We start from the raw sequence: 21,938 nt of genomic DNA on the forward strand, positions 1-21,938 counted from the left end.
ACACAGTGGCGATGGGGTAGCAGGGTCTGCCCTGCTTCCACACTTTGGAAATCAGCTTTTTTCCTTATAGGCCCATTTTTATTTAGTCATCCCTCCCTGTGCTAGATACTACAGCTGCAATACTTTCCACAAGAAAGATGTGAATGCTTAGCAGCTGTGGCTGGATTTTCTACCGCTGTATTTGGTGTTTTAGGCTTGAACAGCCTGACCCTTTGCGTTCCCTATGCTGGTGGACGAGTGTTTGCGCCAGCAGTGTGTTGGGCTACTAAAGAAAGTGCTGTAATCAGTGCTGACGGGGGTACCCGAGGAGTGGGACACAGCTTTCTACCCCCCCCCCCCCACCCCGACACCCCCAGGCTTCAGCTGGAGCAGCTGCCATGCTCTCTGTGGCTTTGCTCCCTGCCTGTGTGACTGCCATCATTTTTGAAGCGTGCCCTTTTTTCTCCTGGTTGACAGGTCCTTGCAGATTTTGGGAGAGCAGCCGGTACAGAAGAGGGCATACGTGCCTATGTCTGGCACCAGCTAACAGAGTGCTGTTAATTTGTCACTTCAGTATTAATTAAGCCGGGCAGGATCTGAGCAGCAGAGTTGTCAGGTGCACAGGGTCCCAGCAGCACACTGAGAAACAAACAACAGCATGAGAAAAGCACTAAGGGCCGTATTCTGGCTCTGGGAGCTAGTGTGCTGGCTTCAGCAAGAGCCATGTGCACATAACTGCTGCCAGGGGACAGGCCCAAACGTTTAGTGTTTCTCCAAATGATGTATAAAAGTAATTATGAGCTTGGCCTGGGGCATTTGGTGCTGAATTTGTAACCATCTGGTGTCAATGTCCTGAAGTGAAACTTCGGGCAAAGGTTTCATTTTGTTTTTCATTCCTCAGGAAAGTCCCTGGCCAGCAACTGCATCTTTCCTCCGTAGTGGTGGAGCTTTGTACCTGCTGCCTCGCTGAGGGACACAGGGGATGCGGCAGCCCTGACGCTGCTATGCTTTGACCTTAAGCAAGTGACACCAAGCGTTGACAGTGAGGGACGGCTTGGGGACTGCAGAGGAATTAAGAAGCTGAAAATAATACATATGCTCCTACCCTTTTAACTCTACTGACGTTAAACTTAATCTTCCTAAAATCCCCTGCCCAGGAGCCTGTTGAATGGCTGTGCTCCTAAGACAACAAAGTTTCTATGCTAAAATGTACTCCTGGTGCTGGCTATGCAGGAGCAAATGCCAATTTTAGGCTCTTTGCAAACACAAGTCTTAGCCCCCTCCCAGGCCAAGACTGCATGGAAGGACTATGTGGAAAGCATATATTTTTTATATTCCAACTGAAATTTTGCAGACCAAGCCTGCCCATCCCAAATGGCGAGGACAGATGTTCAGTTTCTGAAGGGACACTCATTAGTCTCTTACTTGCATTGGAAGTCTCCACCTGGGAGCAACAAGTGGCCAGTGTCAAGAGGTGCTTTGGGCAAACAGAGACACAGAAGACTGAGACATGATCAGATATGTTGGTAAGCGGAAACATACAGATAGCAAAAGTGCCAAACAAGATATCAGGCTTGTCTGAGAATTCCAAGACAAACTTTGCTTACCAAAATTTCTGATGGAGACTTTTAGTTACTGCTGTGTAGCCCATAAGACAGAGAGCGAGCATTACTCACTAAGCATGAGAAAAAGGAGTAAGAAATGACACAGAACTCTTCAGCCTGCTTCTGCACAGACTTTCAGGCATCTCCATGAAAAATTCTGGGTCAAAACTCAGATGTTCCGCATGGGAAATATCTCTCTTCTCTACTTTCCTCTATGTGGTCCAAGTATAGCAACTGAAATACAGCTTGTAAAGGCCGTCAGAGTTATATTTCTGTATTGAAATAGATTTTATGCAGAAGTACTTCAGTTCTCCTTTTCACCAAAACAAAAAATTCTTGGGGCAGGAAGGCGCTTATCTTGCTTATCTTCAAACTGCCCAGTAACCATATTGCACAAAAGAAGCAAGAGCAGTACAGATGAAAAATCACTTAAAATAACTGCTTTCCCCCTGCAATTTCCTCTTCCCAATGTCTTTGCCAGCCATTCCCCCATAACTTGATGTTAGACTCTCTCCCCTTAGGGCAGGCTGTTGTGGCATGGAAAATGCTGGGGTTTTCAGCTCTCCATGGTGAGTCTTAATTACTGCGACCACACTGAGAAGCTTATCTGACACTTAACCTTCATGGTATGTGACCATGCTGGTAGTCTCCCTTGATGGTTTTGAACAAGTTTCACATGAGGTCAACATTGGCAGGGCAGCATGGTAACTTTCTGTGTATTTGCTGTAAGTCGTCCAATCTGCATGCTACTAATGATGTTGCCCTTGTTTATTTGCATGTTACCTCCTCTGAGACGTCAGACTCCAATGATGTAGAAATTTCCAGACATAAAATTTTGGTCTGTAACGTTCAGAGTATAACCACACCGATCACTTTCTTTCCCCTCCTCATCCCTCTCCCAAGACTGTCACAGATGGGAAGCCTGTGCTATGCTCTGCTTCTGTTCGTGGGGCCATTGCTTGTTTCAAGACCTGTCGGGGAGGAAGCATCCCAGTGTCGGCACAGCCTCAGCTTTACGTTGCTGTTCAGCTGGCACCTGTGTCTTCTCCTGCAGTTTTTGCCAGAATCCTGAAGGCTCCTGAATCCCAGAATATCACCTTTGGGTCTGTGGTGACGTTGCGGTGTGCAGCGACCGGCCTTCCAGTCCCCACTGTCACCTGGCTGGAAAATGGGAAAGCTGTAAGTTCCTCTTTTTTCATGCTTTCGGCCCTGGAGGGCTGCTAACATCCGGAAGCACAGCCCAGGGATTAAAATGTGGGGCTGGGAGCCAGTGCCCGTGGTTTCTATTGCTGCCTTACTTAGCACCTTGCTGTGCAATCAAGTTGAGCCCACCTTGCCTCCCTGCTGCAGTTTCTCCTTCGCAAAACATTCTCCGCCTTCTCAAGAGTGTTGCATAGGTTATTTTGTTAGGGTCTGGAAAGCCCAAGATGAGGACGCTTTAGATATTTACAACTTTACCCTGACCCAAGGTTTCTAGGATTTCATCATAGGTTTAAATATTCCTGCATCCACCTTTCCTGTCCTTTCTTCAAACGTGATACCAAATAACATGGCAAAATCGCTTATTTGGCAAAGTTGCTCATTTGACAAAACAACACACACTAAGGTAGTTAGGTAGAGCAAACTGTCTTGAGGCAAAATACTTGTGGGACAGCATATATATGCAGCATATTTGCAGATAAATAGATCTGAAATTTTTTAGACTGACCTAGGTGACACACTGAAGTATGTCACCAATTTATTCCTGGCTAGAAGCACGTCCTCAAGAAAGGCATACCCTTTCTAACCGCAGGCACTGAGAGACAGAAATCCAGTGCTTCTCACAGGAAATAGTTCCATGGTCTAATTATCCTGACCATTTAAAATAGGTGCCTGCTTTGAATTCGTCTGGCTTTCATGGCTGTGTGTAGAGTACTTCAATGCCTTCCCTTCGGCTGAACTGAAGAGCCGCTTGACACCTGATATTGCCTCCCCGGGCGTGAGCAGTGCACTAGAGTCATAGCAGCTCTGTGTCTCTCCTCTGCAGTCTTCACACAGTCATGGTGGACAGGTTTTATACTCTCTGTGGTTTTTCAACAGCTTTTTTAAGGAGGTGGGCCCCAGGGCATGATGCTGTGGAGGCAGGTGGAGCTGCCACTGCATGCAGGCTGCCAATTTGTCTCCTCCCTTTCTCATTGACCCCCTGTCAACCCCAAGTCCTTCTGGCTGCCGGCTGGCCATGGCCATTCCTGTGGACTTGCTTGTCCAAAAGGACCAACAAATCCTCTCGCTCAGGTTCCTTACTTCAGGAGGCTATCCCCATCCTGGCCTGTATCCACCCTTTCCATGTGTTAAAATAATGTTACTTAGAAGCCTGGGCTACTCTGCAAGATGTCCTGCCTTCCTTATCTTCTCTAAACCTTATTGTCTCCTCCAGTCTGATTAGGGCTAATTTTCTGTATTCCCTCAAGGTCAGGGAAGAACAGTAAAGCAAGCAGATCAGCCTCTGCAGAGCCCCGAGAGTCTTTGGTAGTTTCTGGCGACAATTATTTTGAGACCACTGCTGGTGTTCATTAAAGATTGGAGAAGAAACCTTTTGGTGGGTCTGCAGTCCATGGCAAGGGCAGATTATTTCCAAAGCACAGACCCATGCTCTGCCAAGTTCCTGCCAGTGCTTCGGTCCAGCGGAGAGCTGTGCGTGAGATGGTGCTCATCCTGCCTGCGGCCATTGCATGGCTGGCCAGATCTGCTCTGCCCCGTTGCTGTCTGCAAGGCAAAGCCCAGTCCCAGGAATGCGGTGCTGCAGACTGCCTCATTTTAAATATGGCAAGGTGACCTTGACGAGAGCCTGTCTCTGGGAATGTCAGGTCAGGAAGCGGGTGGACTTGAGCTGTTGTGTTTGAGGGCTGGCTCATGAGGAAGCAACTGTGAGTCATTTGAAGAAGCAACAAGCCTACGGCATTACAGCCTCTGAATGCCAACCTGTGACTGTCCTGAGGTTTACAGAGTGGAAATCTGCTGAGGTTACTGAGCTGCCTTTGAAGAGGAAGATGGAAGCTCCGTGCAGCAGCTGCCTTGCCTACCTAAACAGAAACACAATTCCTTTTCCTCCTGCTATGCACCACAGAGCATCATAGACGTTAAACTGTAGTTTTCCGCACTGCAAAGACCAACTGAGCCAGGTGTGAAGATGTGAAGAGGTCTTTTCTTTGGTGGTGGCTGAGGTGGCATTTTAAATGCTAAAAAAAAGACCTACTGGAAACAAAACCTCAGGGAATGTATTTGAAAAGGGAAGGGAATCAATCAGCACAAGGGAATGGCAGAGAAAACAACACCTGGCTGGTGTGGAAGTCCTAGGTGTAGCCACCTGACACTTCCACCTGCAATTTTCCACAGTGCATGTGACTATGTGTGCTGGTCGTACTGCTTAAGCCACCTAAGCATGTTTTTCTCCCATGGCCTGGGCCAGGAGGAGAATCCTGTCTCTCTGTGCTCACCAGGCACAGTACAGTGCTGCTGAGAGGGGAGGGAAGGAAATGCCTGAGGCCTGAGGGGCAAGGAGGGAGAGAGGACTGGATCAGCGCAAGCAGCTCAGTGAGCGGCCACGTCTCCCGGGTGGACACTGGGAGGCAGGGGCAGCCTGTAAAGAAATTCCTCCTTTCCACCAGGAAAGTCCCAGCAGGGTCTTAGAGCTGAGTGGTTTCTGGGGAGAAAAATGTTCTGAAGATATATCTGACCAGCACTGTAACAAAACACACGCTTGTGAAAAAATATCTCCTGAACTCCCATCCACCTGATCCATCATGAGTTCCCATCCTGAGTTCCCATCCATCTTCACAGCATAAGGCCAAAAAAGATCCCTGGTCCTGGCATTTGCATAGTGACCGGCATACCACCCATCCCTGATGCAATAACTGTGTTGGTCTGGTTATTTAGTGATTTCTTCGCAGGCAAATTCCCTCACCACAACTCCAAGTTGAGCTCAAGTGAGACAAAACAAATACATTATTTTCTGTGTTTTCTTTTCGTAGAGAAACCAGTCTGCTTACTGAAGACATGATAAAACACTGACACATCCCTTCTTACATTTTCAGTTATCACTGTTAATACCTTTGGGAACAGACACAGATTCCACGTTTCTACTAACTTCCAGGGAGGTCAGACTGATTCTCTCTAACCTCTCAGATAGATGTGTAGCTGGAGTGCTTTGCTGGGATGGATCCAGGGAGAGAACTCTCACTGTCCTTAGGGCCCGGTCACACCAACAGGATCCATGGGCAACCCCATCTCTCTTGAGTTACACTGGATGCTTGCTGTCAGTATGAAGGGTAGAATAGGCAATGCTGCTCCTGCCTATTGCCTTTAGAAGGTAAAGTCTTGGTGCATAATGTCCTCCTACTTTAATGAATACCATATGAGCAGGAAAGGCTTCTGAGCAAAATCAAGACCAGCTGGCCAAAATTTGCAGGCTCCAAGCTCATTTACCTGAGAATTTCTGACCTGAGAAAAGAGTTGGCCAAAATCACCACAGCTGCAGCCCCTTCATATTTCCAGGTGTGAGATAAGAAAATCTATCGAATATCTGCAAAAGGGTTGGAGCCAGAGCTCTTGCTTTGCTCATGACTGCTTTAGAAGTGTAGCAGTGGTTATATTAATCCAGAATCAACATCTTCCAAACTATTTTCTTTTCTCCTTCTATAGAGCCAGGGTCTACAAAGCCACCTCATGCCCTTCCTTATAAAGTCATGAATAGGCAATCAATCTACTAGAAGAGGTTCTGAAGTAATTAGCCAGCTCAATTACATGAGCAAAATAGAGACTACAGCCTTCTGGCAATGAAAATTCACTGCAAAAATATTGCTGAAGTGTGAAATAGGAGAGGTCTTTAACATTTGCTTTTGTGCGTGAAGTCAGCTGCTACAATAGCACCAAAATACCACCGGCAGCTTTAGCTCTCTGCCACCTCTGTCTGCTTGCTGCATCTTTCTCTACCAATTCAAATGTCTGGGGCTAGATCTCTTTAATTTTTCCTTGGTTTGTTTGTTTGCCTTTGTTGGAAACACAACTGCACTGGGCTTTTCACTTTCTTAGGTTTCCGCAGGGTCTATAGTGGAAAGCGTCAAGGACAGAGTGGTTGACTCCAGACTGCAGGTGTATGTCACGCGACCTGGCCTGTTCACTTGCCTTGCCACAAACAAACACAGCAAAACTTTCGGAGCTGCAAAATCCGCAGCAACCATCAGTGTTTCAGGTATGCTGGGAAAGAAGGGGTCACTAATTTTTTACCCTTGCAACTGCAGTCCTAGCTTCCCTGCTGAGGGAGAGGGAAGGGATGTGAAGTACTCTGGAGGAGGAAGAAGATCTTGAAGAGCTGATAGTGTACAGGGGGCTAAATTTGAGTTCAAGTGCATCCCCCGCCAGGCTATTTCCTCATTTGTTCCTACACTTTGGAGACTGGCGCAGCTGTCATTTCCTGAATGTTTGATGATGTCTTGTACTTTGTGTCCCAGAAGAGCATTTGGTAAGTTCATCCATGCAGAGGAAGTCATGGCCAGGACCCAGCGTTGGTATCACCTAACAGCAAGGTGAAAATAGCTTTCATGAGCACTTTGGCTTCTCAGGGGGTTGCATCCAGAAAGCAAGGATGTTCCTGTCAGAGCACTACCCCGCCATGCCTGGGGTAACCTCTGCTCCCAGGGACATCTCCCAGATCGGAAAATGATGATCCAAAGAGGAGAAATACCAATGGTCTGAGCTAGCTGACAGCATTTGTCACACCAAAAGAAAGGTGGCAACTTGCACCTTGCCTCTTGGGAAGGTTTAGTTAGAGGAAGGAGGCATCACCTGGGACTCCAGGCACAGGATGGTAGCCGTGGTCCTGCTGTTAATCAGGCATGCATCTGCCCCTCTACCTGTGCCTCACCTTCTGCTCTGCTGAGAAAATAAACATGCCCATTCTTACACTGGGCATTGAAACACAGCAGCTAGCTCTGCCCCATAAGAGACTCAGCACTTGATACCGTATTTCACATTGCCACCTCTGCTTTTAGCCCAGGCAAGGCTCTGCCCCATGAAGCAGATGTGCAAATGCAGTAGGGAGGGCAGGTGCTTTAGGATGGTGGGAGAAGCTGCACTGCCCGCCTCCAGGCTGCCCGTGCTCAGTAAGAGGGGAGCACCTGCCCAGATGTGAGCAGGAGCCTGCCTTGGCCTCATCCCACCTCCCAAGGGTCCCACGGCAGATGTGTCCCAGTCCTTGGCCGATGCTCAGTGCCTTCTCCCTGTGTCGGCGCAGCCCATCTCCCCGTGGCACTGCAAGCAGGGTGCATGGTCGTGTGCCTACACTGGTCATCCAGCCCTGGTTTCTTCTGCCTGTTACAGCTGATGCCTGTGGTAATGAGTGCATGGTTGGCTTAAACAGAGGACACTGTCTGCCAGTTAAGTAGGACCCAAAGGAAAAATGTAAAAGTGTGGATTTAGGGTGCAACAGTCCACCTCAGCAAGAACTGCAGTCAACAGTCCACTTCCTTCTCCTCATTCCCTCTCCCCATACGGAGTCCAGTGTTGCCCAACTCTTCTTCCCCACAAGCAGGTGCAAAATAAGGACAGAATTTAGCTGCGTCCTTTTCAGACAACTTACAGGTCTCAGACAGATTTCCTACCATGGAAATCTTAACTGTCACATCTCAGAGGGGGCAATGAAGTGTCACTGATGTCTTTTCCATTTCTTTTTTCTTCTGGCTCACCATAATTCTTGGATCCGGTGCCTCCTGGCAGAGTGGAGGTAAGAATGACTTTCTGTGCCTGCCTGGGGGGTTTTCTCTGGGCCAGAGAGGAGGTAAATGATGAACCAAAAGGATTCGAATGATTTTGCTTAAATGAAAGGAATGGGTTTCTGGATGCCAAGTGTGCAAATGGAGTTCACTTGAAGGGAACACTGAGCTTCTTTATACAGGCATAATTGGATACTGGGACCAGGTAGATAAGGATGCTTCTGTACCAAGTGAACAGTGGATCACATGTCAGTAAGGGTGTATAAAATATGGTAGCGGGCAGAATATTCTGGAGTAAATTCTGTTCACAGTTGTGCATCTGCAGCTTCACTAGCCTTATAAATTTACAGGCAAGAGCTTAACTCCTGTCTGTACACAGGCAGTACCTCGATTAAGTGATCACCAGATTAGGGCAAGAGAGGTTTAGATATTTGTTCCAAGCAGAGTTATGGATGGGTAAAGATACTTCTATGTGATCAGACATGCACTTTTGATGAGTATTTTTTGGACTACTGAACAATTTGGCTGAAAATTTGAGTCCTAGCTATTTCTACATGCTGCTCTGGTAGATCAGCCTGAAAGGAAGATGAGAGGATTAGCCTGAGGGCGGGGCTGGGAGATTAGGGCCCTCAGAGAAAAGAGAAGAGCCTGAGAAAGTCTGAGCAAATGGCTTTGCCACTCTGCTGACACAGGCTCCCTGCAAAGGCCCTTGCCTCCCTCATGTGGGGGCCTACACCTGTGTAGGTGTGACAGGCATGGGAAGAGCGATCAAATGCTCACCCCTTTTGTCCTGCAGTTTTCCTCGACATTTGCTGAACAAAATTCCTTTCCTGTGACAAGGCGTTGTGAAAAACACATTGCTGTTGCTTCTCTGTTGCAGCCTGCTCTGTGTCTCCCTGCAGGTTTTAAAAAAGCAAGGAAACACAACATTAGTGCTCTTTTGCCTCTTGGAGCAGAGGAATGATGCACCTTTCAGATCAAGCACAATGGGCATCATCGGGAAAATGTGAATAATGTGACCACTGCCATGCAAAAGGTGGTTCTAGCAGGGTGCTGGGAGCAGTGCGGTGCCATGGGGAAACCTGCTCTGTGCCGGGGAGATGTCACGGGCTGTGGGACCGGTACAGGATGCCGGGGGGTGCCTGTGTCACATGGACGGGTGTCTGTGGAACCTGGCGTGATGCAGGGTGCCACAGTATCACCGCTGTTTTGGTACTACCTCAAGGAAACTGTGCCTTCCTGTATTTTTTAGCCAAAGTGACATACAGGAGATAATAATAAAAAAATTGAGATTGAGCCCAAAGTAGTCCAGCTAAACCAGGGCCGGAGAGTGTCACCTGCAGAGAGCAGCATCTGGAAAAGCTGAAATCTGGGCATTCTGTGTAATCCCTGGCCTATGTACCTCCAGCTTTCTGAAGAAAAATAGCAACAATCCCCAGGGTTGACAATGGGCGATTGTTTGGGCAGGGAAAAAAGGTAAAAGGCAAAGATACAAATACCTTTGCTGGCTGCTCCAAATGGTTGGTGTGTTGTGAATTGAACTCCCTGACCCTAGTTAAACTGGCCGAATGAGCAACGGGGACAGCTGCACCCAGACCTCCTCCCTTGCCGTTTTGGCTGTCCCCCGTGCACAAGGGAGGCTGTTTTCCTAGTTCTCCCCCACACCAGGGCTCTGCATCCCATGGGCTGCCAGAGCAGGGGCACATCCTTGCCCACAGACCTCGCTGCTGTGGGGCAGCTGTGGGAGCATGGCTGACCTGTGTGTGCCCTTGCCCTGCTGCTCTCTTTGGATGGCCATGGGGAAGAAGACAGGGAGGGATGACAGCTGTCTCCTGCTAGATGTGAAAAACGTGGGAAAAATAAACAAATGGCCTGTGAAGGGGCCAACCTTGCAAAGTTTTTACTGCTCCGGCATAGCTCTGGCCCCACCCTTTGCAGTAGGAATTTGCAAAGTGAGAGACGTGGTGAAGAGAGCAGAGGATGGACCTTGCAGGGAAGCACCAGAAGGAAAACTGAAAAGGCTTGTGCCTTCCTCCTTCCTGTGTCTCCCACCTAAATGTGTCTGCAAGAAAGATAGGGTAAGGAGGGATACAGGAGCTGCGGAGGGGCAGGCAGGAGTTGGCTGGTCTGATGTTGCGGAGAATTTCCTGGCATGTGTTGGGTAGGACTCACCTGGCTCCTGCTCATTGAGTCTGTCCACAATTGATGTGTAGCTGGTCAGGAGGGCAAAAAATCCTGAGTTATCACAGGGGTGCAGCAAGCAGCACAGCTGATCTGTTCTGCAGGGAAGCAGGAAAACAAAACATTTTCCCTCTGGGCCCTGGAGGCAGGGTGAGGGGCCATGCTAGGTCACAGTTATGCAGTCTTTTTGCTGACATATAATGCTAGCAAGCCTTGGCCAGAGCCTCAGCCCTGAAACTCTCCAGGAGGGCCCTGAGCTTACACTGGGGTTCCTTGCAGAATTTTCATTTTTGGATGGTATTAGCTTGTCTTCAGTGGTTATAAGAACCTACCCCCTTCTCTGCCCTCTGTCAGCCTTACAGATGCCACTTTATTCAGACATAGAGCCTCGACATCCTGCTTATGCTGGTGTTTAGGGCTGTGAGTTTACTGTATGCGTATGCTCTTGTCGTCGACAGCAAGCTGTACAAGGGTGATGCAGGCTACTGCAGCACGTACAGAGGCGAGGTGTGTAGTGCTATCTTGGCGAAGAATGCTCTTGTTTTCTTCAACTCCTCATATGCTGACCCAGAGGAGACCCAAGAGCTGCTTGTGCACACTGCCTGGACTGAACTGAAAATGGTGAGTTCATTCTGCCAACCGGCCGCTGAGTCTCTGCTGTGTAACTACATCTTCCAGGAGTGCAATCCCTCGGGAGCTGGGCCAGCTCCAAAACCAGTGTGCAGGTAAATGAAAAAAAAATACTCGTCCTTCATTTTGTGGGGATGTGTAGGCAGCAGGGGAGTGGTAAGGGTCTGTCCAGACCTGCAGTAGTACTGCGTGAGATGGGTCCTTTAGGTTTGCATGGGTTTCCCTTTGCTCTTTCCTCTGTATACACAAAGAGGATCTGATCCAGCTCTTTCTGTGCTCTTTGCTAGCGTATGGTCTGACTTGCAGGCTCAGATGTCTGTGTTATATTAGGCTTTTAGTGGACAGTGTTGAAAAGAAATATCCATCTGAGTGAAATAAATGATTTAAATAATTAACATACTGCTATCAGTTAAATCTTACTGGCTTAGTATGTACTCATTTTTACTATCAAAAGTAATTGCTTGTTTGGAATTTTGACTAAATATAGTCACAAGGTGTGCAAGAAAACTGGCCAAGGCAATACACTAATCATTCAGCACTTCCCACCAAGACAAAGGTGTAACGAAAGAAGACTACACTAGAGACACTGCTACTGTAATTGTACCTGCTAAACCACACCTCCAATCTGGCTCTTGTATCCTCCTTAAGCAGGGAAACATGCATTGAACCAGGGCTGGCAGGGAACCTGATGAGTCCAAAGCGTGTCCAACTACAGCTAATCCACTGCTGACAGGTGTTTGCACAACACGTCCCTGTGACAGAGACACTGCTCCCTCCCTTTGAACCTCCTGGGCGACCCTTCACTCATTGGTCCTTGTCCTCCCACCATGACCATGGAGACAAGTTTCTTCCCTTCCTCTTTGCAGCAAGATTTTATTTCTTGCCCAGTGTCTCAGACTAGAATAAAGCGGTTTTTTCCAAGCTCTGCTCATAGCTCTTGCTTTTCCAGCCTCTGAAGCTTCTGCTCCTCATCTTTTCCTGAGTGCTAAGTATATATGTAGCCTCCAGCCCAGGTTCTGTTAGTGTTAACTATAATGGAACAATGATTGCTTGGTGTCCCTTGCAGAGGACAGCCCCATGTAGGTGTCTCAAAGTGAGGCTTTCTTTTTAACTAACGCAACTGTTGGCCACAACTGATTCATGTCAATTTTCAGCCCTTGGAGGAATATTGTCTAGTCATTCCCCATTTCATGTTTGAGCAGCTGACATCCCTAAGTGCACTACTTTTTGCTCTTACCCTCAAACCGCATCTTAAAACATTATTCAGATTTGTGTTTATTGGAAAGGGGCCTTTTCAGGACAATCAGCAGCATCTAGTCTTTGCAATATGGACCTTTTTGATTGCTCCTCCTTTAATATCTCTAAAACAAAGTCACAGAGGAAAATCCCAGTGCGAAGCTTGACAATACGTTGTGTTCTCTATTTGGTGCCTATGCTGCTTGATATTCCTCCACCAGCACAGTAATGTCATATATCCTATGAAAGAAGTGTATGTGCAAGTATCCACAGATAATCATGCAGCCAAGTACTGAAACTTGCTTTTTGCTGTCAGACTCCTCCCTGCCACCTAGTTGTTCTGCTCTTTGTCATTGTGCCCTTTGTACATGACCTCTCTGCCTTTTTTCAAGATGTGTGACAGTATTTATATCTGAGCTACACATGCACAGCACACGTGTCAGCTAGGGATTTTGCACAATGCTCCATGAGACATTTCAGTGAGTTCTGGGTCTCGCTTCATTTACCCCTGCTCGTGAGTGGCCTTGAAGAACCAGGACTCGTAGTGACTCAGCTGAAGACCTGCACTTCTGGGGCACTTCTGAAGTCAGAGTGATACAAATCAGCTCAAATCTGCACTTGATCTCGAGCTAACAGGCATAACATCTGCAAATATGTCTAAATCTTAGTCGACTTGCCTGGCATCATCTTTCTTCAAATACAGAGGTCAATGTTATGGTTTTTTTGCCTTTAATGATTTTTCCCCGTGATTCTAATGCAGGTTTAAATGTAGCTTTCTTCTTGACAAGAGCCCTGGAATGGCATCCTTCCTGTTTCCTATTCCCAGACCACATCAGCTGGACAACAGTTCCTCCAAAGCCCTAACCCAATACTCCTTTTGATAACTCAGACATCTAATACATATTTCTGAACAGCTGAGACCTCTGGGGGCTCTTGAACACATTTCACATGGTCTTGGTTACTTTCCAATTAGCTTATCTGCTTTTTAGTGACAAGTTTATACCTCTCTGCAGAAACCGACTAGACTACGTCAGTTTTCAGCTGAAATACTTTGTAAGCAAGAATCGAACTATCTCAGAGGTCAGAGAATTCTCTCCATTTTTGAGGGATATATTTCCCTTGACATATTTTCATGTGTTTTTTTCTTATTATTTATTCTCTACACCATTTTTTCTCTCAATGTGTCATTTTTAATGTTCATTTCAGTTTGGAAGCTAGCTAGCAAGAATAACAACTGGCAAATAGACTGAGTAAAGCTTTTGTAAAAATGACCAGGGGTTAAAACAAGATGAAGTGAAACAGAAGAAAACAACGTGGGAAAAATTTCACTTCATGTATATTAAGATACAACTTTATTAAAATTAGAGTTTGCCTGTTTTTAAGGGAAAGTGATGTCTCATATCAGAATTCTTGATCACATCTGCCTTGTACCACTGGCTGCTTCTGTGATAGCAAAAGCAAAACCCTCAATTTCTCTTTCAACCACTGCTGATATAAGGTGACCAAGCTGCAGGGTACAGTCTTGTGTTGGGAAACATCTCACTTTGATCAGGTCTGTGTGTCATCATCTCCTCATAAACAGTCCTTTGTGGTCCCTAAAATGCTGCTGGCTCACTTGTCCTCTTCTGCTGCCACTGTTCTTTGTCCATCTGTCATTTACGTGACATAAAGTTTCTAATAATAATCTGAAGTAATCTTTGCACATGATCTCATCAAGCTCTCACTGTTCAGGATTAAGTGTTATAACAATGGTATGAACCCAGCTCAAGGAGACTGACCATCCCTCCCTCTGGCTGCCTCACCACGCTCCCCAGGTGGATTTGTGGGTGAAGATAACCTGCCTTTAACACTGAATTGGACAGGACTGCAGAGGAATGGTCTTTTCAATTTTACAGTTGCACACTGAATCAGGGGCTTGTTTAAGGATGCTCAGGCTTCAGGAGTGAAGGCAGCTAATGCAGTCCAGATCTCCTGTGCCAGCCCGTGCTTCAGATGCAAGATTTCCTCATTTCTTCAGCTAAACATTTCTTTACTTCAGAAGGTCATTACTGTTCCACATGTTGTTAACATAAAAAAGATAATTTATGCCATCTGGCTGCATTCTGGTTTTCATGGAATTGAGGAAGGAATAAACCAGCACTGGCTAAAATCAAGCATGAGGGAGCTGGGCTTCAATGGTTTCAGCCTGTAGACTTGAAGGGCATCGATTTGCTGTTGCAGACAAGCTGCTGCTGGGTAGTATTCCCAATGGCCTGTGCTCTTCAGGTGACGTAGAGGGTTTGTGGCGTTGGTAGTCATCCCCAAAACTCATGGCCATCTATTCTTGCTAAAGCCATTGGCAGACTGTAAGTAAAGAAACTGCATCAGCCCACCAGGTGATGAATTTTGCTAAAACCTTCACCATGGACCCAGGCAGTACCTTTCTGCATCACTGTGTCCTCTTCCACACCTGCCAGCAGGTGCTGCTGGCCCTGCCAGCAGGTGTGGTGGCTGGGAAGGATGTGGATGTGCAAAGGACTTCAGTTGAGCTCAGCAAAAGTAATCTCTGCACATGATCTCAAAGCTGGTTGTGCAGCTGATTCCCTCAAGAATGAGTACATAAATAAGCAAATAACTGAGAAATTGACTAATGCAACAAACCCCTCATACTTTCCAGTCTGGTACAGTTTCTCTTTTCTTTTTTTTTTTTTTGCTAGAGCAGATATTTCTGCATTGGCCTTCTTCACAAGCAGCTTCTGATCTAAGGAATATTTAAACATCCAAAGAAATTCTTGTTGGTGATTGTTTTGCATTGTTATGGAGTAATACATTAGGTAGGAGACAGTTAGGTCTCTTGTTTTACCAGGCACTGTAAAGGTTTTGCTGCAGACAGCTGATAGATAAAAAAGGGACTGAAAGATGTCTGTGGAGAAAAAAAGTAAATTGGATGGGTGATTCTTTGAAATTAAAAATGCAGGCAAATATTTAGTTTAAAAAGATTAAGAATTGCAGCTCAACTGCTGTCTTTAGTTGATGACACTTTAATTTACAATTCACAGAAGACAGGTGAGATATTTAGAATGTACAGAAAAATCCTATGATAAATATCAGACATGATGTTTATTAGGCAATAAATCTACAGAAAAAGTTGGGAAGGAGCTCCTCAGAGACTGTGATGTGTGTTGTGTTTGAGCATAACACTGCTTCCCTAAAAATGTGGCTTTGTGGGCTTCCTAAAGCAAGCTGTTACACTTTTTTTCTACAGAGTTTCCCTTATGGTTTATGAGCCAGCCAGACTGGCTTAAAGAAGCATAGCTCTGTTAATGTATGCCTGTCAGCCTGCATAACCCCTGCACACAGCTGCTAAGTGCAGCATCGTTATCAAGCCATTGACTGCTGTATTTCACTGTTTTTTGCAAAATAATGTAGAGAGAATTGCCTTGCTGTAAAGGATCTCTACTGCTTTAAGGAATGGCTCTCGATGGAAGAAAACTCTCAGAAGGGGATTTACAAGCCTGGGCTGATGCTGCTCACTCTTCCCGAATGCAACAGGCTCCCCAGCCTGCACCAGCACCCCAGCGCCTGCACTCGCATCCCTTTCTTTGGTAAGGTGGCACTTGCTGCCTGTTGTCTGGAGAGCTGTGTTCTTGGGGAAGGGTTGCGGACAGATGTAATCCATAATTTACAACTAAAGTAAAGGCTGGAAGTTGGTACTGTCCTGTCAGTGCCTGTGCATGGCACTGTGACAGCCACATCAGCTGTTTGCCTGTCTTATCTGACTGGGGTGTGGGAAAAATCCCTTGAGTAAATAAAGCCTGGCTCCATATTGAGGGTCCTAACAACCTCATGGCCAAAATCAGTCTTACTGATGGCAAAATTGCCATTCAGGTGTGATTACAAAGAAACAAGCTGCTTAAGCACTGCTAGGAGGGAACTTTTTCCCATAGCATGCTTCTAAGAAAGCACACATTTTTTTGCATATCCTGGACAAACGCTCTTTACGTATTGTCTTGTCTTTTTACAGATTTTAAGACGGAGAACGTAACCAGTAAGTAGACTTCTCAGACTATGTTTCTAGAGGTGGGCATGCTATTCTATGTGTAAGATGTAATTTGTACAGCATTTTTGTGTTTTGCTCTAGCCCTGGCGGACTGAATTCAGATTATTACCAGTGAATGCCTGAACTTCCACATCCAAGTCATGGGAAAACACCTTTGCCGCTCTTCAGGGTGTGGGGAGAGCGTGGGCTGGTAGTTGTTGAAGGTGATTAGAGGGACACGACTCTTTAAGATGTTTCCTTCCCCTCCAGTTGTTCTCCCTTCTTTGTAGCCATTGATTCTAGTTTTGCTTTACCCATATATAGTATTTCTGATACTACTATCAAGGTAATTCCAGCCTTATATGCCGTTATTGATATGGTTACCTACACTGGGCTGGCCTTGCAAGACCTTATTACCCAGAAGGCCCCAGCACCCTCTTCCAAGCGTTTCTGAAGTATGGCTGCTTCTCACGTGACCCCCCCATGACCAAGGGCAAGACCCAGATATCCCCCAATGTGATGCTCTGACTTCTCTTGGCCTCCCACCCTGCTGCTGGTCACGGCTGAAACATGCACATCCAGCTCCTCCAACTGACATACAACTGCAGTTTAAAGCTCAGTTGCTGAACTTGTCCCATCGGAAAAAGTAAGAACAGTGCCTCCTTTCTGCCATGCTTCTGAGCAGGCAAGTTCTGCAGACGTGGCAGTGGCAGGCACCTTCTATGTGAAAAGACAAAGTGAAAAAGGGGAAATTGAGACTTTTGGAGAGTTTTCTTCCATGGGGGGGCCTTGGATCCACCTGGCCATCCAAGTGCCAGGTGCCCAGCCCTGCACACTAGGCAGACAAGTGCTTTATCACCCCATGGTTCTCCAGCATCACTGCCCAACACTCACAGCCCGCAGCTGCAACTATCCGCTTCCTGGGGAATGGAGCAGAGATGCAGAGAGATGTCAGTAAATTTGTGGTGTATTCATGGGATGATTTCAGCCTCCTCTTGGATATTTGCAAGTTCAGGGCATGGCCTCTCTCTCCTGTGTAAAAGTGTGACCTGTTTGTTTAGTTTTCACAGTGTTTTCACCAGGTGGCATTGCACAGATGTGCGCTCTTTGGTTATGAATCAGGCAGACATAACAGCAACATTTTAGTGATATTGCCCCCTTTTTTTCGATTTAGAGTTATTGTTACATGCACAAAGGCTTGGAGAGCACGAAGCAAACTGTTTTCTAACTTACCCATGGAAGTTACTCCATAAAGCCCAGTTGGACTACCTTTGTTATTCCCTCTGTCGCCACTATAGCAAGACCATATGTGAGAGCATCTGCATTTTCCAGGCCACCAAGGAGTCAAGAGTTCTTCCTTAGTGTTGCTGTTGTCCCTGAAGCTCTTGACATTGCTCCTTTAAGGTGTCACACTGACGTTTATTTCAGATCTGTGCAAAAGTTTGTTTCATGTTGGTTACTAGCTCAGTCATGAGGCAAGTTTCAGGCATTGCTCTCCTTGCCTTTGAGTGTGAGACATTTAAAATGCTGGGCTCAGACACAGAGCTATGTTCTAGGGCAGCTTAACAAGATTTTACACCTCTGCAGAGCTACAGGTCCTGGTCATGGGGGGCTGCTAGCTTGTTGCAGATGTGAAGCATAACATGATAGCTTACATATCAGTCAAAGAAGTCTGAGTTAGAGCATTTTACTTTGCATTTTTGATGGGTTAAGTGCACTCATGAAGTCCACAGCCGTTTCTATACTGAGATGTTTGCATGCCTTGGGCTACAGGAACTTGATCCTGTGTTTGAGCTCACTCACCTGGAGCAAACATTGTCATGGTGGTGTTTCTGGCTACGCATGTGTAGTGCTTGGTGAAAGCTGAGAAAGCTAAGGGTCTATAAAAGGCCCATAACTGCAATCCTGAGTGCATTGGGTGATGCGAGAAGAAGAGAGCAAATAGGAACGTGGATGTCTTCCTGTTAGCAGCCCTGTAGAAATGCAGGCTGTGAATTGTGCAACCAGTGCTGCAATTTGCTTTCTGCTTTGGTTTGGCGTGGGTGGCTTCACTGTGGTTCCGCTCGGCACTGTCTACGTGGAAGCGCTGTGAACTGGGTAGATGCCGCTCAACCATTGCAGGCACATGGCCCATTTTCTCAATCTGAAAGAGATCCAGTTCCCTCTTTGGAGTTCTAGTGTATTTGGTCTTATGTATTGAGCTCAAAGTCCATTTAAGTGTGAACAGGAGGCTAGGCAGTTCCCTGCCTGCAGCTGTCTGGTCCTTTTATGGGCTTCTGATATGTTACTAATTGCCACGTGCTCTTGTGTAATGAAATGAAGTTTGCTCTTGTGTAATGAAATGAAATTTACTCTTGTGAGTCCCCACTGCAGGACATGGTCTGAGATACCTTGACCTCATGTACTTTTTTTTTCCCCAGGGACTTGCTACAGCGGCAATGGCCAGTTTTACCAGGGCTGGGCCAACGTCACAGCCTCCGGTATTCCCTGCCAGAAGTGGAGCGACCAGGTGCGCATCAGTGTGAGACCCACAGAATGGAGAGCCATGCTCAAGGTCTGCTTTTCCAAAGAGCTTCCCAGAGCCGGGCAGCCCAGTCCCAGTGTAAGGGTTGAGCAGGGAACAGGTTACCTCCATTCTTGAGTTCACTAGTGTTTCATACCCTCTTTGTATTTCAATCTGCAACTTCCCCTCTCTGTGGCAAGATGTGTTCTCTATCATTCTGGCAGGGTACCGAAAGGCTGTTTTACCTCTGCCTTTCTTTGCTCCTTTGTTTTGTTTGGTTTTGTTTTGCTAATACCAGCAGTAAAAATTATACTGAAACACTAATACAATTTGTTTCCTCCCCCAAGACTCCCCACTTGCACAGGAGGACTCCTCAGGTGTTCCCTGAGCTGTCTGATGCCGAGAACTACTGCCGTAATCCAGGAGGTGAGAACGAACGACCCTGGTGCTACACAAAAGACCCATCTGTGACCTGGGAATACTGCAGCGTGTCTCCCTGTGGAGATGGTAGGCAACTGGAATTTATGATTTCTGCCTCTGTGGTTGTTTTGGGGACATGCAAGGTGTTTGCATCCTGAGCGCTCAAAGCAGCACCGCACCAATCTGTTCTGTCTTCCGGATTTGGCCAGTCCTGGTTATTTTCGTAGGTTCACCTATCATCTTTAACCAGAAGGTGTAACATGCACCTTAAAGATGGGAAAATGAAGACAGGCAAATCAAGCACTTTGGCCCAGATTATAATAAGGCCAAAGGATGAAATAAAATTTCCTGTGATATTATGAAAAGTTGATTTGCCACACCGTATTTCGAGGACAAGGTAGGGTTTCAGGCTATTTTCCAAAGTTGTTTACTTTTGCATTTTTTTTTTCAATAATAGAAAACAATTCTAACTAAACACAAATCTGAAAAAGAGGGAAATATCTTCGCTCTGTGATGCTGAAACTATGTCCTTTTTTTACTTCTTCTTCAAAGAAGAGAACAATTTTTGAAAAATATTTCATCCAAGATGCACAGTTTCTGCATCTCAGCATTTGGAAATAAGACAATTCTGCTTGCAGAAAGAACAGTGGTGCTGTGGACTTAAAGGAACACAAGTCAACATCAGTTTAGCGGGCCTTAAAAAGAATGGTTTAAACTTCTTTCTCTTCTCTATCAATGCATATACAGATTAACATTTTCTAGAATGTCTCAGAAAGTATTCATCAGGTGGTTACCTGAATATTCTTTTTTTTCCCTAATGATACAGCCAAATGTGCTTTATACTAGTTTACAATATTTGCCCCATAAAGACATCGAGATGCAAGCTGTTGGAGGCAAGGGGATATTTCAGGAAAGTATCACTGTGTACTTACTTGGTCTTACACCCCTCCCTGAAGATTCCTTTTAGGACACATGATACATTGTGGTCCACATTGTAGATCATTGATCTTTCCCACTGCAGACATTACTATATTTGAATACTGTTGAGATCATTAGACGTGATCTGCTATCTGTAACTCTTGCAAACATTCCTTAGCAAAATTGTTTTTCCAACTCAACAGGAACTGTGTCTTGGTCTTTACTAGATCCTGAGTTTTCATATTTGGCAAGCAGAAGTGGGTTTTGCTTCCTGCAAACCAAGCTTCCCTAGTATGGTCCTCTCATGCAGTCATACAGTTGTATCTGTAAGGTCAGTAATTCCCAGAACATCAGGCTGACTCCGTAAATACCTCTTGGAGAAAGCCCTATAAACTAGCAGAGGCATAACCTTCTGATTTTGTTTGCATTACAGCGTTGTTAACACTAGGAACAAGAAAACCAAATGGAGAGACTCCAGATCTCCCCCCTCCTCCTCCCTTTTCCCCTACGTACTCCATGACTGTAATCATCTCGATCATCTCCAGCTTTGCTCTGGTCGTGATTCTCAGCATTGTCACCCTGGTTTGCTGCCGTCGGCGAAAGCAGTGGAAAAACAAAAAAAGGTAAAGCTTGGGAGTTAATTCAAGGCAAAAAATGCTTCTTTGAAAGAGGTCTTGCCTGTTTCTGAAAGCATAGTCCTGCGAACACCCGGCAGGGTGGGAGTAGCCCTCCCTTTACCTGTGGCAGCCCAGTGCAAATCCTGGCGAGTCCCTGAGCACAAGGTAGCTGCTTTGGGGACACGACATGACACCTTGCTGCAAGGCTCTTTTAACAGCCCTGCTGCAGCTCCCTATTCCATCCTGGAACAAATCAGCTCTGATGGAGATGCACATAGTTATCTCCTGGTTGGGGTCTGTACACACACTGACTGAAAACTGCTCTGTCATTTCAGAGAGTCAGAGACACCGACACTCACCACTCTGCCCTCTGAACTCCTCCTGGACCGGCTGCACCCCAACCCCATGTACCAGCGGATGCCCCTTCTCCTCAATCCAAAATTGCTCAGCCTGGAGTATCCAAGGAACAATATTGAATACGTGAGAGACATTGGGGAAGGAGCATTTGGGAGAGTCTTCCAAGCAAGGTAAGCAGCTTGTGTGTGAGTTCTCTCTGTCTGGAGGTACCTCGGAAAAACTGGCAGTGGGGTAAACACTTATCTGAGCACTCTATGTTCATTCACTCAAACCAAAATCAAATGCATGTGTACCAAATGGTAAACTCTGGCTTGAATAGTTGTTTCTGTTGTCCACTGCTTTCTAATTATATTTGGTAAACTTTTGTCACAAAGGACTCTCTTGTTCTTTTCTCAAGTAGATGCAATGTCTTACTCACATAACAAAGTCTGCTGTAAAAACTTAGCTAAATTTATCATCACTGTTTTTGCCAAGAGTATTGCCTGTGACCTGTGATCTATTGTGAAATTCTTGCGTTTCCCAGTATTTGCAAATAGTTGGTGTGTGGTGTCCTCTGTTATAATGCCAACACTGGCGAGTAATTACCACAGAAGGCAATGTGTCGTGCTACAGTGAAGTCCTGACCCAGTTTCCATTTGATTCAGTGGCAAAATCAAACTAAAAATCCCCTGAAAATCCAACCTACTTAGGCCAACAATTATTTTTTTCATGTGTCCTCTTTCGTTA

At 46.1% G+C, this 21,938-nt stretch overlaps 1 protein-coding gene across 4 annotated transcripts in view; it reads left to right on the forward strand.

Annotated features, from left to right (window-relative positions):
* The window catches only part of MUSK (muscle associated receptor tyrosine kinase), a 53,940-nt gene that overhangs the window by 23,955 nt on the left and 8,047 nt on the right, over window positions 1–21,938 (forward strand). For 2 of the 4 annotated variants that reach the window (XM_075411172.1, XM_075411171.1), the window contains 6 exons: window positions 2,638–2,762; window positions 6,654–6,813; window positions 8,337–8,343; window positions 15,788–15,963; window positions 20,672–20,861; window positions 21,191–21,382. In XM_075411172.1, coding sequence (XP_075267287.1) covers window positions 2,638–2,762; window positions 6,654–6,813; window positions 8,337–8,343; window positions 15,788–15,963; window positions 20,672–20,861; window positions 21,191–21,382 — 850 coding nt within the window. Of the gene's footprint in view, window positions 1–2,637; window positions 2,763–6,653; window positions 6,814–8,336; window positions 8,344–10,971; window positions 11,239–15,787; window positions 15,964–16,382; window positions 16,407–18,817; window positions 18,907–19,247; window positions 19,408–20,671; window positions 20,862–21,190; window positions 21,383–21,938 lie in introns of all 4 variants that reach the window. The other 2 variants (XM_009944409.2, XM_075411170.1) reach the window with 2 other exon arrangements.

The sequence above is a fragment of the Opisthocomus hoazin genome, chromosome Z (assembly GCF_030867145.1).
Source record: "Opisthocomus hoazin isolate bOpiHoa1 chromosome Z, bOpiHoa1.hap1, whole genome shotgun sequence".
In the NCBI taxonomy this organism is placed as follows: Eukaryota; Metazoa; Chordata; class Aves; order Opisthocomiformes; family Opisthocomidae; genus Opisthocomus; species Opisthocomus hoazin.